The sequence below is a fragment of the Acanthopagrus latus genome, chromosome 10 (assembly GCF_904848185.1).
Source record: "Acanthopagrus latus isolate v.2019 chromosome 10, fAcaLat1.1, whole genome shotgun sequence".
NCBI lineage: Eukaryota > Metazoa > Chordata > Actinopteri > Spariformes > Sparidae > Acanthopagrus > Acanthopagrus latus.
Window position 1 is genome coordinate 1,581,274 of NC_051048.1, and position 17,360 is coordinate 1,598,633.

A 17,360-nucleotide genomic window follows, 5' to 3' on the forward strand; every position below is an offset into this window, starting at 1 on the left:
CCACTTTTATATATTATTTGTTGATAATAAGAAAATTGGTAATAACAAGTCTTTGATATATGATCAATTCAAGGCCATGAACACAATTATGAGTTGAGCTGAAAGATCTCTGCTGCTCTCTGGGGACAGTGTGATTTAATGACATGTTCTTTAAAAAGGTTTGCTATAGCCACCTCTATTCAAATATTTTCAAACAATTTTAGTCCATGTTTTCCCTCATATTCACTCAGCTGAGTTTGGTTCTGTCTGTAGACGAAGTTGACAAGACAAATTTGTGAAGAAACAAGATAGTATGTATGTAGAAGCCTTATTTTTGGATGTGTTAGAACACATAACAGAATAATAAACAGTATTTAAAAACAGCCCAACATACCACTTAACAGCTATATACATACATTGTTTGCATAAAGTTTAATTTGATTGAGAAACATTAATATTTAATACACTTATATCTTATCATTAAGTGTTTGTTTAAACACACTGCTACTGTAATAAAGGTTTTCTTAATCATTGCAAAACCAAGATTTTTGAATTAGAAAAACATGTAATTATTGGCGTAAAACAGACCTTCTGTCGCCGGCGCAAACGCATTACCAAGACTTTGTTTCAAAAAGAAAATCTTATTTGAAAATGTTAAACAATGTGTTTGTGGATGTAATGTGTCAATTAACAGATAAATTCATATTTGAGGAATTTGAACTAAATATTTTCATTGTGATAATACAATGAAAACATTTTTTGAAGGAGGGATAAAACAAAGCATAAATAATTGGGTTTAAGGTTGAATTAAAGTAACCTAACCAAACATTTGCTTCAAAGATCGCAGCAGGTGTGCTGAAGCCAGTGTAGGTATCAATTATTGAATTTATAAAAAAGGGCATCCAACAAACGATGTATGCACCGAGCACAATACCTAGAATCTTTGCTGCCTTGCACTCAGACTGCTTTATCGACCCTCCTCTTCCTTTGTCATTTGAACAGGTACTCTTATCTCCAATCTTTCTTACATGCTCTTTGGCCACAAAGAATATTTGAGTGTAAAGACAAACCATTACAGTGCAGGGAAAGAAAAAACAGATCATGCTGTCCAAGATTCCCCAAAGGGGGTTAAAGAGAAGGTAACAACTGCCGAGGCAGTTTATTGATGCCATATAATCCTCTAACCCAGCTATATTGGCTTTTGAATAAAGCAGTCCATAAGAGAAAACAGCAGCCAGTGCCCAGCTGATACATACCATCATCACAGCCACTGACATTGTGATTTTTCTAGAATAATGCAGAGGATTACATATTGCTTGATGTCTATCGACAGCAATGCAAACTAGATGAAAGATAGAAAGAGTGGTGAGAAACACATCCAAACTGGAGTGCAGCAGACAGAAGTCCTCACCATAGAACCAGCAGCCAGTAACAGTCCGGATGGCGCTGAAGGGCATCACCATAACACCCACTAGTAGATCAACCAAAGCAAGAGATAAAATGAACACATTGGTAGGACTATGCAACTGTTTGAAATGACAAACTGACACAATGACAACAGAGTTCCCTAAAATGGTAACCAGCATGCCTAAAGCAAAAAGCAAATACAGGGCAAAGTTAGTCCCCACACCTAACTGTGCCTTAATACATGAAGTATTACTGCTTGGAAAACAGTACTGATGCTGAGAAAAGTCGCCCCCCATCATTGACCCCAAAATATATGCCAAAACAGAACCCAACATGGAGAGGATCTCAGAGGAAACATTGCTGAGATATCTGTCTTGTAATCACAGTGACAGCATAGAAGCCACCTAAAAATAACCTGTCTCACTGTGCCAACCAATCAGAACCCTCCTATTTACATGAATGTAAATCAGTCTCTGAAACATTTGAATGATATTCGGATGTGTACAAGAATGACCTGAACATCAAGATTTTATGTGGGAAATCATTTTGTTTCGAGCAAGTGTGTAGGTAAAGCACACTCAACAACTATGGTGCGTTCATATATGCACCGTAAGCAAAATTCATATATTGAATGTGGTGTGGCTGTGGTTACATTATCCATATGTTCATCCCTAACCTTAAAAATAGTGGTAATTCTGGTACCAAGATGACAAGCAAAGAAAGAAAAAATTGTTGTGGGCTATTGGACATACACATTTGTATTATTCTTTCCTCCTATTATACATCTACTTCTTTCTCCTGGGTTAGACTTAGAGGGTAATGGACAGATCATCTCTTTGAAAAGGTGTTCAGAGGCAATAACTTGTGTTATCACACTTTTCCAATTGTGATAGTAGACAGTGTCCCATTGTCTATTGTCCATTATCTATATCTTGGAAGACCAGTTGCCATATCTACAAAATCTTTTTTCCTGCTGAGACTTTCCCTACCTATTAAGGAGCCTCCTTAATGGGCCACTGGCACCTTTCATGACGTGACTTGAGGGCAGAGGGCACTGTGGGCAGTATATGCTTCCTTTAGTTGTATACTTTGTTATTTGTCTCTCTTCGGGCCTGCTCAAGCTTTTCATGACATATGGTTTGGCCAGATTCCAATTGTGCAGACAGCATGACTGCCTTTATTGTGTCTTTTAGGGAACTGCTTTATATGAGGGGTTCTATAACTCCCCTCAACCCTATTCACATCAACACAATTGATAGGAGTACTCAAAGGTGATACTGTGTCAACTGGAATTATAAACCTGTCCCTTCTTGTCATTCAACCATAGCAGCATCTATTGCTCAACCATTCTTGAAGCTATTGGGTGAAACTTTGTGGGATCCCTAAGGAACTAATCCTTGGACTACTTCCAGGGTTATCATTGTGACAGTGGCACATGTAGTTGCAGTAGCCAATAGCTTCCTAATGGCTTGGTCAGAAAGGTTGCAGGTTCACAAACAAAAGTTACATTTCACTGCTTTATTTTGCTGTTGAAGACTACAGTTGTTTTGTTTTTAATAATTTTTTTAATTGTTGTTCGGCAAACACCAAATAAATACTCAGCAGTTGATAATGCATGTGTATATTGGATCAGTACCTGCACAGTTCAGGTATCAGAATTAGGTACAGAAAAAATGGTATTGGGAACATTTTGTTCTCATCTATATCAATGGCACATTTTCAACCAGTTTTACAACCATTTTCTAAACAGCATTTTCATTTCGTGTAAGAGGAATACTAAGGTCTGAGTCATCTACTTTTCATCAATTTATTCTGTGACAAGTATTGTCTCTGAAATATCAGATTTAAAAATGACACCTGAAGCGAACAATCGAAATGCCTTTCTGAACCAACTATAATAAAATGCATAGATTATAGGGTTCACAGTGGAATTAAAGTAGCCCACCCATACCAGTGTGTCAAACAATGCTGGTGGTGTTGAGTAATTGACAAAGGGATCAATAGTGTTACACACAAAAAAAGGAGTCCAAAAGGAAAGAAACGCCCCCATTATGATAGCAAGTGTTTTAGTGGCTTTTGTCTGGGTTGTGTTAGATATTCTCGTTGAATTCTTATGGCTTGTTTTCTGTATGCTGCGCGACTGCCTCTGTGCCACGAGCAAAATCTTCAGGTAAACACCAAGCATTATAATTCCTGGAATGTAAAAGGACATTACTGATGAGGCTGTACTTGACAGGCCACTCTGAAACAAAACACATCTTCCTTCACAGGTGATGTGATTATAGTAGAAGTCCTCAATACCCCAAATATTTAACTTCAGAAAAATCATTCCAAAGCCAATGAGAGCTGAAATACTCCAGCTGAGCAGAATCATGATCAACACAACATTAGCAGATATTTTTCTTTGGTATAGTAGAGGTTGGCAAACAGCATAGTGTCGGTCAAGTGATATAAATGCCAAATTTAGTATTGATGCTGTACATAACATAACATCAGAACTCATATAGACTTGACAGAAATCATCACCAAAATACCAGCAAGACTCCACACATTGAATCATACTGGGCAGCATGACAAACAACCCTAAAAGAAGGTCAGACGCAGCCAGAGAGACTATGAGGTAATTAGTTGGAGTATGGAGCTGCTTGAAATAGGCAATTGAGACGGTGACCAAAAGGTTTCCACACACTGTGAGGATGACTGTGCCTCCTAGAATCATGTAGAGGGTGATGCATATGGGCAAGGGATAGATGGTCTTCAGACAGGAACCGTTTCTGGACTCATAGCATAGTACTGGCTCCATCTGTTCAGAGGGGAATAAAGATTGTATATTCAGGAATCCATCAAATATGCTGATGCTACTTTTTTTTTTTTTTTAATAAAATCTGCACTAAAACTGGAATAATCAAAGATTACTTTTTTTCCTGTGATAGATCATAGCTCAGTAGCAGCAAGAGCAAAATAAAACTCAAATTGTAACTATATGCATGTTATCGATACACCACTCTGTTCAATAAATCATCATCAATAAACCACTTAAAATTGTTATGAGATCGAACCAAAGGTAGATCACTTTCATCAGGGCGTGAAGACAAACAGCTATTTAGTCGAAATCTCCAGAAAACAATGAAACAAGGCAGAGAGAAAGGGAGGGATGGTTTTTTTTAGGCTGATTTACATCTTCAGTCATAAGGACTTGACTATAATCCAAAATCGGAATGCGTGTAAAAGGTCACAGAGGCACTAAGTGAAATCCTTTTTCACCTTTTGTCATTGGTGTGGTTCTGAATAGAGAGCCCCCATCAAGTGAGATCATTTGCCGCTTTGAATTTGCTGCAACATTGTCTTAATTATTAGTGAACGTGTCATCATAGGGGCCTCTCTCTCTCTCAGGTAAAAATGTTCAAAGTGCTGCAAATCTTACACCTGTAAACCGTGCGGAAAAGTGCCAACTCGGAGCAGGACGCTTAATTTCTTTCTGAACTGTAAACTGAGGACTTGTAAACACATGAACATACAGCCTCAACTGTTTCTGTACTTTAGATTCAATTTATTTTCCCATGCATCTAAGACTTCCAGTATTTTCTCTGAAGCTATCAAGAACACACTAGCCAACTCACTTAACCCAGAAAAACCTAGACCCAATTTAGGACATTTAAAGCATGACATTTATAGATTTTATGACATTTAAAGTGTTTGTCAACATGGGTTCTTATGGGTTAAAATATATTTTGCAGCACTGTTTTCATTAAAAAACCTAACTGACCATTAGGTAGCTTTCTCAAAGCATATTCAGACAGTTGTGTTTCAATCCCATGCTTACCTTCCATAGTTACCTAGGCAGTAGGGCAGCCACAGAATTTGCCTCAAATGGGGTCAGTGTCTGCTTTACCTTGATCGGGCTCTCTGCCTCTCTGGCCACTAGAGTAAGACCTTTAAATAATAGACCCTGTGGGAGTAACGTTGGACAGTCTGTCCCAGTGGACAATGTACAAGTGGGGTTGATATCCCTTCAGCATTCATTGTATAAAGATTTGAGTGGTTAAAAAGAGAGTTTTGAACATACAACCAATGTTCTTGAACATTTTTAAATTATAAAAAAAGTAAAAGGTATGATCTGAAAGTGTATAGTGACCAAATGCCTTATGCTTGCAGATGGACAAACCATTTGGTGGGATATTATATGTTGCTTTTCAACAACAACCCCATGAAAAGACCAATAACTGCCTTTGAGTTTGTTTTAAGCTATGATTTATAATAAGTGGGTTTAAGTTTCAAACTTTGGCATTTTACCTACCCCCATTACTGTCAGTTTTACACATGAAATGCTTGCAGTCAAGTTAGCAATAATATGTAATAAACATGTCCAGTTAGACTTTCAAGATAAAGCTTGCTGACACACAGTTCATATATGACATGACATGTCATGACATATTATGATTTTTGGACTGTAATTAATATTGTCAAAAGGTCAGACTTTGGTTAGGTTTAGGCACCAAAACTACTTTGTTAGGATAAGGAAAATATCATACCCTGGGTTAAGGTAATTATGTTCAGTGTTGTAACTGTGAACGCTATTGGCTAGACTTCCAGCCTCTCCGACTTAACCGTTGCGGCCCATTCAAAACACTGCAGCATGCCTCGTTTTCAATCTACCCAAAGTCTCCCATGTGACCCCCCTCCTCCGTGACTTCCACTGGCTTCCTGTCCTGTCCTGCCCGCATCTGATTCAAGAGGATGATGCTGGCCTTCAAGGCCGTCAACGGAACTGCACCTGTCTGCCTCCAAACACTGGTCAGACCACACGGCCCAGCACGAGCACTTCGCTCTACTACATCAGCTCTTCCTCCTACCAGCTGGTACCCCCATTGCTGAGAGCAAACAAAACCTGTTCAGTGAAGTTGCGACTCTTCACTGTTCTGGCATCCCAGTGGTGGAACGAGCTCCCAAACAATGTCAGGACAGCAGACTCACTCGCCATCTTCCACAAAAGACTCAAGACTAATTTTTTCACCTCGACCTTGCACAGCATGACTCCCTCTCTCCTGTGACAAATGTATTTATTGTAAGTTGCTTTGGACAAAATCATCTGCTAAATACCCTAAATGTAATGTAATGGAACAGAAGTTGTGTGAGTCATATACAGTATTCAGTAAGTACGTCACTCACAGTATGTAAGTTACGTGATTAACGGATATCAATACACACCAGTTGGAACAGTTGAAGTATCTCGTTAATTCCCCTCGACTGCCCACCATGTGACTTTCAGGAAATCGAATACAATCATGTGAAACAGTAAAATATCCAAATATCCCTCACTCATTTTGGACATCTTAGAAACATGGCTGTCAGTTATCGTTAGGGTGAGGGTCTTCACACGTCCACTTGTTTTGAAATAGTCTATGCAGGTCTGTTTAGGTATCCTTGTACTGCCAAAGGTCTGTGTTTGTTCTGAGTATGCTCAGTATCTGCTGCATGTGGTGTGCCAAAATCACCATGTGACAAAGTTATCTAGTGACTCCTGGTAGACTTTGTAAAAGACTTATGCTACTGAAAGACAAACTTCAAAATTGATCCAAGGATTCTGACGGTATATGTTAAGATTTATGTGTGTATAAATTTGATATCTTGGGATGTGGTTAGCTATACATATTCAGCTTGTGGTTTCAAGAGAAAGCAAGAAAAGAAAGATTTTACACATTAGGAGGTAAAATGGTTTTAGATACATTACATATATACATTACATATTCATTATATCATAGTTATCATATATATATTATCCGTTATATATATATATATATATATATATATATATATATATATATATATATATATATATATATATACTGATATATTATCAGTTGTATGTTTCTATCTTTTTAAAAAGAGTAGGATGAAAAGAAAACAAAGACAAGGTCATGAATTTCATCATCATCATCAATCATGCCACTTCTATTCCCCCCACCCCCCCACCCCCCCAAACTAAAGTTGTTTTTTCCTTGATGGAAACATGTTATGACAAAAGTATAATTTTAGCCTGTGCCTCATGCAAGTAATGCAGCATAAACACCAATTAGAAGTGTGAACAATGGTCTTGTGGGGATGCAGATAGATGTCATCATCCTCTCCTGACTTCTCACACCTCCAAGAACTGGGAACTCATTACCGCTGTCTGTATTCTGGCACCTCCTCAACAAGGGAGCTCATTATTTTCCTAAGTTTTGGAGAATGGCTTCAACTGCATTCTCATATGGCAAACAAAGTTGTGACCTGTCTCTTAATTCAAAAACATTAACATTAGGCAAACTTAAAGTGACAAACAATTTGGAGTGATGTTTCATTTCATCAGTCCATTTAGTTGAACATGTGAATAGACTCAAATGCCTCATGAACAAAGTGTCTATTCAAATCAGTCATTTATCCTGGCCCACATGTCTGTTTGCAAGTGAATAGCTGTGTTGTCATCATATCTTGTTACGCCAGTTTTGAAAGTGTGTATCCTGTTTGCAACCCCCTTAGCCGAAACATTGTCCACTACTATATAACAAAAGCTAGAGGCCTTTGAACAGACTGCATTCATAAAAGAATATCAAAAGCACTCTTGGAAAGCAAACGAGCTATCAAATTTGTGGTATGACAATATGTTAATTATTGAAATCAATCTTTTCTCATGAAATCACCAAAGACAAATTAAAATTCCTCGGTTAGTGTAAAAGTGTACTATGAGAATGTCATGTCATGTCATGTCATTGTCCGAACCGCTTATCCCTTTCCATGGGGTCGCGGGGTGTTGCTGCTGGAGCCAATCCCAGCCTTGTCTCAGGACCAGGGCAGGGTACTCCCTGGACAAGTCGCCAGCTCATCGCAGGGCCTCACTATGAGAATGGTCTTAATAAAATAATCAAAAAGCATTCAGAGATGGATTTTATGTGGGAAATTTTTGTTTTTCTATGAACTACAAATGCAAACAAAAAGGAGCTGAAATCAACTTAACCATCATTTCTTTCACGTTATACCATCGACCAAACACAAGTTTTTGAACAAGCATCAAGTTATCTGGGTGACTATTGTCAACAGAAACCATCATTAGTCACAGGTACGGTATGTATCAAACAATTATTCAATACAATGACATCATTGCAGTTGTGGTCAACTTCCAGTTGTCTTTGTCTGAGACCAAGTCAAGACAGAGTGAAAATCTGGTCAATTTCAAGACCAAGATCTTCAAAAAAGTGACCTTGAGACTGGGACCGAACTTGAGTGCTACAACAGCTCTTAAACAAATGACATCTTGTCAGTCAAGATTCAAAGTCAATCGCAAAACCCAAAACAGTTATTGGAGCTATTTTCAAATATTTGAACTCAGCATTTATTTGAGAATATATGGTACAATGTTCTGACGTGTAATCAAAGCCTCATCCAGAACCAGTGTGTTTGTTAAATTGTAGTTTTCCTGCCCGGTGTAGAAACAGCAGAGGTAATACCAACCTACTGGGCAGAGAAAACCACATCATGAACAACAACACTGTGCACACGTCAGCAGATGCAGAGTAACTGTACATCACATTGACAGTCAGATATGCCCCAAAGCTGAACAATTGTACTCCCATTATAGCCGCGATGGAGTGAAAAACGCTCTGCTTTGATTGGTCAACATGCTTCCTTGTCCCACCCACCTCCCCCGGCCCCGGGCGCTTGAGAGCATAGAGAACGGAAAAGCTGCAAAAACACACAACAATTAAGGATAAAACCATAAGGCTTGAATACAAGACAAATCGTAACTTATATTTGCTTAGATAATTATAGGCCATCCACACAAAACTCAGTACCCAGACACACCCAATGTTAAAATTTCTGATCCAGACCCTGTCCGCCCGTCTCAGTCCCATGTAGGTGATGGGGTGAACCACAGCCAGGTAGCGTATCACACAGGTCAGGAGCTGAAACAGAGCCTGTCCGAGGGAGGTGAGAGACCAGACGCAGAGCCCCACAGGCATCATCTCTGGAAACTTGATGTAGTGGCCACAAATAAACAAGATGATACCCAAGACTTCGTTCAGCTGCATGGCGATGGAGTGATAGGTGATGGTGTCACAGAAAGTTGATGATGAGCGCTGTTTCTTCCATTGCTGGTAACCCAGACAGAGCACATGGATGAAGAGAGGGAGGAAGAGGATGTAGGTGGTGGAGAAAGTAGAGAGCATAAATATAGTCATTCTGAAAGTAAAGCACTTGTAGACATGATCGAGGGAGAAGTTGGAAGAGAGGCCAGCGAAGGAGGAGGAGTTGACTGACATGTTTACATGGAGGTCTGAAGAGGAGAAGGAGAACAAACAGATGGAGATACAAAGTTAAAACCAAATGGAGACGCAGAGGAAATAGATCTCATTCACAAAAGTTTGTTCAGTAATCATCGAGAGGCGATTCAGTGTCACCAGAAACATCAAAAACAGTTGCCTAAAAGATTAACTAAATGTAACTTGAACTTGTGATTAAGCATCTGGTTCATTTGTGTTTGGCTGGATGTTCACGGTAACTGAGCTGTCTCACTTATTTTTTCGGAGACGACTGATTCAAGAGAAGACTGGTTCCTTCTAGAGTCTCTGTACTGTAAGTTCAGAAACACAACTGATAAAGCATACTAACCACTTTCAGTTTATTTCCACGCAATGATTCAAGAAAAGTAGTTATCAACAAAAGCAATTTGATGGATGATCATAAAAATGAACCAAAAATCATTTTTTAGAATGTTGGCTTATACTAATGATTTCTCAGTTATTATTAATTTAGAAAGAAAATGCAAAAACAACGCTTGAGACAACATAGAAAGCACAATTGTAAAAATTAACAGCTGTATATAAAAAAAATCACCCTGGAAATGGCATAACTGCAAATCAAAATCACAAAATCTTTCATCTGTTCAGTGTGGAAGGTCACCCACCTCAAGCAGACGTTCGACGACTCCAGACAGACTGCTGTTCACTGGTTACTGATCCAGATTTATCTTAATACATATCTGTGATTAAGGTGTGCATGTGTGTGTGTGTGTGTGTGAGAGAAAGTGAGTCAACCATGATGCTGTGACAAACAGATGACAGCGTGACTCGTTGACAGCGTGATTCATATTTTATTATCCTTTTCTATGGCCAATTACATCAGGTATGCATTTTTTCTCTTACTGTGAGAGAAGTGGGATCGCAGGTGAGCAGCACCACTATTTGAATATCACACCGATCATCTCTGTTTGTCATCTGATCTGCGTGACTCGAGCCGAGACTGTACAACGAAAACACCAACAACACAAAGTAGATATTAATTCATCCGTTTGCTTAAACACAGTAATGTCAAACATCATGATACTACAGCGTGATGTAACTAACTTACAGCATCATGACATTAAAAACATGTTACAAATTCACTGATTAGTGCACACATACTTTTTTTTCTAAACACTTAAAATAATTTCCAAACTTTGTAGTCTTAAACTATGGTTAATTTAATCAGTCCATTAAGGTGAACATTCGCCAGGACTCTAATGACTCGTGAACAATGATGTGTATTCAAATCAAATCGGGTCATTTAGTGCAGCAAACCTGTCTGTGAGTGAGTGGCTGTGTTTTCATCACATCTCTGACCCCAGAAACATGTTTCATACGAGATTATTCCACAGGAACAGAGAGTGCAAATGTGTTTCTGTGCAAGACCATCCAGGAATGGGTCTGTCCATTGATCTGAAGAAAGCGTAGATCTTTAACATTTAACAAGTTGTAGCTTGACTTTTACATCCAATGGTACATCATCTCATTAGTTTTTGCTTTATCATGGAGTCTGGCTCTTGGGCTGTGATCTTGTCCAGTTGGCCCACCACTTTTGCTAAAGTATCTCAGAAACCTTTTGATGGATTGCCATGAAAGTTTGTATAATCATCATAAGGACATGCACCAATAGGAAGTGTTTTCAACATCTACCTCTGCCTCAGACTACCTCACTTACCACAGTGCTGTGCATATCATTCAGCTTGAAATATGTATGTGATGGGAGTGTTTCATGTGTGCATATGTGAAGAACATGGGAGAAGTTACTAAATATTGTTATTTTGCGTATTACAAGAACAGTTTTACTAGCATACACTTTTCAGTTCAAGCAGGCAAATGTATTTTTCCAGGTTATTGTCACCTCACATGGAAATCAGGTCACAGGTTCAGCTGCCAGTCATTTGAATGTTACCTCAATAGTCTGAACATCAGTTGGTTGCATGAGCTGCAGGAAGAGTCTGTGTTGATTATGCAGCCTAAAACACACTCAGAAAATTCACACATTTACAACTGAGTAATTGTTCTAACATATATTCTTCATTTGAATACAATAATACCAGTATGATACAACATTATGCATTAATGCACACAGATGTTAATCATTTTCTAATTTCAAAGAAAAAGTTATTAAAAGCTGTACAATGAAATATAATTGTGCTGTTTAATCTGTTTTTCCTGAAAGATTTTTTTTCTTTTTTAAAGAAAATGCAATTCATGCTTGACATTTACTTTTTGAAAATTGCACGTATATCTCAGTAGTTCAGTTTCGTCCGAGAGGAAGTTCCTGAAAGAAACCACTGGCTCAATAAGGTCAGGAAGCTTAAGTTATTCAATGACACCAACTGTTGTGACATTGTCGACTGTAAAACATTAACATTTATTTATTTATAATTTAAATGTTGTGGTGAATGAAGGTGGAGCGCATTTTAATGACTTGATATACTACTGGAAAGCCTAATCTATAATAATATATCATTAATAACCTCCAGCAAGGAGATTGTGTTTTCACTCATGTCCTTTTGGTTGTTCCTTTGTTGGTTGGTTTGTCAGCAGGATTACACAAAAACTACCGAATGGATTAAAACAAACCCCATTAACTTTTGGTGCTGATCCGGGTAAAGAGACAGATTTGGGATTTTTTTTTTTCTCACTTTCTTTTATATTGTAAGATGTTTTTCGGGATTTCTGTGGGTGAGGAAAACGGGGGACTGTTGGGCTGTGGCAGAGGTATGTGATCTACTGGGTGCAATTCTAGTTATTAGTGGATTAAAAAAGTTATTGGAAAGATCATTTCACACCCAAAAGAAGCATAATTATATTGTCCTGGGAACAAAAAAGGCTACCAAACCTACAGCATGTTTGCAACACATTTCCAAATATAAACATGATTATCATGACTGCCATGTTAATCTTAACGTAAAGCTTTTGGTGGCATCAATGTCTGGTAACTTGAGATCTTTCGCAAAATGACCCCATGTTATTACCCCTCGAACACCGAATCAGTGCCAGTGGTGTTTACATTAAATCAACCTTGCAGTGACGGAGGAATAAGTCATAAAGATTTGCCTGTTACAATTTATTGTCCAGAGTCACACAAAATTAGTAGCTTGATTTGCAAAATGCAAAACTCTGCCGTCCTGCTCCTGTCATTCTGCAACATCATACAGCAGACTTACACATTCGGACCAGACCACAGTGAACTGCTGTCACTGATTTTGGAGACTCAGACATTGAGAAACAACTGCTGACAAGGTAGGTTTGATTTGATAACTTTTTCAAATAACTAATTGATTTAACTGATGTTGCAGACCACATTCTTTTGCAAAATAGCTGCAAATTTCAACTTGTGTGGTCATGAATCTAGTAAGAGGGATGGTAAGGGATGTAAACAGTGTTCAAGAACACCTCACTGACCACCGATCAAAAACGCTGTTTCCAGCGCTCCCTTCTGCTCTGTATCGTATTTATCTGGCATTAAGTTAATGATAATTTGGGATGACTATCCAGGATGTTACACAAGCATTTACACAGTAGGAACATATCCGATGAAGATTGTCAGAGCGTTCTCATAGTAAGGTTTGTATGTATTTTTGTGAAGGGACATATTCAGGCTGAAGAGCATGTTAATTTGCAAACAATTGATCACATTATTCCTGTTACTTGTACTGATACTGTTTTTCTTCTGTCTGTCTAGTTGTCCATACAAAAAGACATGTCAATCAATTCTTCCTCCGACTCCTCCCTTCATTCTACACTTGGATGCTTCAATTCCAGAAGAATCGCCTCCATCTCTACAGCCTTCTTGATCAGCTACATCCTCCTCCTCCCTCTCTTCATCCTCGTCCTCTATGCAGGCTACCAAAAATGGAGGAAAGAGCGCTCTGTTGCCACAGCTCTGGTTATTAGTCACACTGACATCTGCACCTATAACATGGTTGTCCTGGACCTGATTGGTTTGTTGGCGTATTGCTCATGCTGTTATGGCATGTACTCTAAACAACACACTGTAGTGATAGTAGGGCTGTACATCTACTCCATTGTTTCACCTGGACAGACTCTATTTCACCTCGTGACCTGTGTCGAGCGCTACCTGGCTGTTGTTCACCCCATCACCTACCTGGGACTGAGACAGTCTGGTGGAGTCAGAAATATCAGCATCGGGTGTGTTTGGCTGTTTAGCTTTGGATCACTGCTTATAACAAGAATCAGTTATCTTTTTATCATCATCTACAGTTTCTTGTTCGTGGCCATCTCCTCAATTACTGTCTCTTTCTGCAGCATTTCTGTTCTCTGTGTTCTGAATCGTCCAGGGCCGGGGAAAGTGGGTGGGAACAGGGAACGAGTTGACCAATCAAAGCAGAGAGCTTTCCACACCATCATGGCAATCATGGGAGCTCTGTTGTTGAAGTTCTTCAGCGCCCTGGCTGTCATTGCAATAGCTGTTTCGTCGGTGTTCAAAGACATGTGTTTAGTGTGGATATCTGCAGAGTGGTTCTCTCTGCCCAGCTCTCTGGTGTTACCACTGCTGTTCCTTCAACGGGCATAAAAACTGCCAGGTTGTAAACACAGAGAGTTAAACAAATGTGACCTTAACAAATCATCAAGCACCAGTTTTAAAAATGATCACTTTTTTTTGTCTGACAGCCTGTCCTGCAACATTCAACTAATGAAAAAAGACTCAAAAAATAAATACATTGAAAACAAAAAGATACTGGCTTGGAAACATGATCCTCATATTTCATTGTGAATGGCAGCTGACTGCTCTTCTGAAGCCCATCCACAGATTTATAGATTCAGGTTATAGATTTAAAAATGCCATGCCAGGTGTGAACTGCTCATCAGGAGCAATTTGGTTTTCAGTATCTTGCTTAAGGATACTTTGACATGCAGCTGGGGGGGCTGGGGACTCAAACCAGCAACCTTCTGCATACTAGATGACTTCCTGAGCTACAGCCACCCTAAAGTAGTTTCTGGAATATTGCCAAGTTGTTTATATAATTTTATAGATGGTTGTATGAGACGTGAATCATGGATACCAGCGTCTGGTCAAGGGTTCCACTGTATGTTGTTGTTAAGTTATATGCTATATTGTTATAGTTACATTTAATTAAGTTATATTGTTTATGTTACAGTGTTGTTGCCAGGTTGGTTTTACATTCCACATTCTGCATTTGACATGAAGTTTTTAGTACACACAATAGCAGAGTTATAAACTCAACAGGAATTAACTACAATACAACTTCAACACAACTCTGTCAGAATTTTTTACCTATTATGTTACACTTTCTTCGATAAATAATCACAAGAGGAGGCTTGTATAAACTGGAATGAATTGTTTTATTTATGATCATCATCCTGCTACACTGATTAATAAACACTGTGGTATCACTTTATTTGAAGGGGTGTGGATGAGGCTGAAGACATACTTGCTTGTAACAGTGTGTTTTGATATACATGTGGGTTGGCTCACGTGTCCTGGGTCCGTTTGCAGTGTCAGTTGTTCATGTCCTCAGAAATGATAGATGCAGCAATATGCTAGTATGCCATCTAGTGGTATCCTCCGTGAACACACAGTATAACAGGCATACACATCCAAGACACACCCTCTTGTGTACACAAACATGTGGATAGATAGATAGATAGATAGATAGATAGATAGATAGATAGATAGATAGATAGATAGATAGATAGATAGATAGATAGATAGATAGATATTGTTCAGTTGGTACGGTATCAGTTTTGGTATCTGGTCCACAAATATACTACTCTGTGGTGCTGTTGGATTGTGGCGTTCACATGTCAGATGTGATGAACAGCTGCAGGACTGTGAGGTCTTTTGCATGTAGAAAAACAAAGGATTTCGTTGCTGCATACTGAACATCACAGCAGTCAAATTTTCATGTTAGATGATTCCTTTCAAGGGCATCGGATCATCTGCTAGAGAGCAGGACTCATAGTCGTTTGAATGCTGGGACATGTCGTGATGTTCTCATAATGTGTGGCACTAACTGATAAATAATAAAAAATAGTAACAGTGCTTTCTAATAATTATCTTAGTAAGTAAAAAAGGATCCTGTTCACTAAAGGAAAAATGAGAAAATAAAACTGGTCTTTTGTGATTTATATGATATTGATATGTAAGTCAAATCTTCTACCTCAGTGCTACTTTGCACCTCATGTAAATACTGTACATTTCTTATTTAGTTCATTTAGTCTATTTAGTGTAACGTGTTGTGTGTCCGTGTATAACTACTTAACATGCCATCATTTGTCCCCATGGACAAACAAACTTATTTGAATTGAATTGATTTGAATTGAATTCCAACTCATCTCTCCATCCTCCAGATTATGAATACCTGTAAAATCCTGTAAAACCCCCTTTTCAGGGCATGTTCTCCAACTTCATCTTTGAGTATGTAAGTATCACAGGTCTGTGAGAAGATGATGATGATATGAATTTTCTAGAAGTGTTAGTTTGATTCAGCAGAAAGTGTTTGCACTCTGATGACCCTGCTGAGGAATCATGGGAAAAATGGATTGATGCAATTTGGCTGAAAAGTGGAAAAAGTGGCACAAAATATGCAACACTTTCACAAAAGAGTCCCACACTTATCTGTTTCTCTGTTACACACAATAACCTCAAAGAACACACACATACACCCTCATAGCCCACATGTATTAATATATATATAGGACCAGAGAGCAACCACATGCTTAGCAACCAAATGTATAATTGTTCATTTGTTCAATTTGAACGTATTGTGAACATTTATAAGAACATCCCAAATTAATGATTTGACTTGCAGTATGGCAGAAATAAAAACCATGCATCTGAAAGAGTTACATACCGTAGCATCACAAAGCTAAGTGATAGTAGTGAATACACAGTTTAAACAAGAAAAAACAATGAATAACAACTTTTTAAAAGAAGGTCTAATCTACTTCTTCTGAACTGCTCTTGAAATGATGATGAATAATAAATATTGTTCATATAGCACAGTAAAAAGTTGAAATAAAACAGTACAGCATGACAAATGAAAGCATCAGAGTACAGAGAATAAAAAATAAATGACAACATACAGTAATATAATAATATACTAGATAAAATAAACCTAAAGCTATCATTAATCATAGACTTAAAAATATGACTTACTACTTAATTTCGTGCTAAACTTAAATGGAGCATACATCTCAGTATCATATTCATAACAAAGACATATAATATTGTCCTGATGGTTAATGTGACCCAGAGGGGGACCTCACACATGTAAGTAAACAGCAACCCAAATGTAATAAGCAACAACTAAAGTATGAATTCCCTCTCAAAATCGTATATACAACAACCCTCATAACTACATAAGCATGACCTCAGATAAAGATATAAAGCCCAGCAGTGACAGCACCCCCTATACTGATGTATTCTAGCTCCAGTCTTTGGTGCCAACTGATCTTGTCAGCACTACAGTTTGAACCGGGAATTATCCATGTGGGTGAGCGCTGCAAATACTTTGTTATATGTGATGATCTACCTGTCGCATCTGCTGTCTAAAAATCCTCCACATTGTCTTGCTGTTACCGAAATGTTTGAGCGAGCCACAACCCTGCAACTCATTTACTTGCTTATATGGATTCCTTGTATTGCGTGAACAACATGGTGTG

The 17,360-nt window shown here is 38.4% G+C and overlaps 2 protein-coding genes across 2 annotated transcripts; both read right to left on the minus strand.

Annotated features, from left to right (window-relative positions):
* Window positions 1-662: 662 nt before the first annotated feature.
* Window positions 663-1,900, minus strand: LOC119027727 (trace amine-associated receptor 13c-like). The gene has a single exon (XM_037113156.1). It carries the CDS (start codon window positions 1,719-1,721, stop codon window positions 663-665), a length of 1,059 nt encoding a protein of 352 aa, XP_036969051.1. The 5' UTR covers window positions 1,722-1,900.
* A 1,293-nt stretch (window positions 1,901-3,193) lies between these two features.
* LOC119027728 (trace amine-associated receptor 1-like) lies at window positions 3,194-9,683 on the minus strand. The gene is made up of 4 exons (XM_037113157.1): window positions 9,226-9,683; window positions 9,063-9,105; window positions 3,901-4,189; window positions 3,194-3,828 (listed from the first exon to the last, which is right to left on the minus strand). The coding sequence occupies exons 1-4, from the start codon at window positions 9,681-9,683 to the stop codon at window positions 3,194-3,196; spliced, it is 1,425 nt and encodes a 474-aa protein (XP_036969052.1).
* Window positions 9,684-17,360: the final 7,677 nt, after the last annotated feature.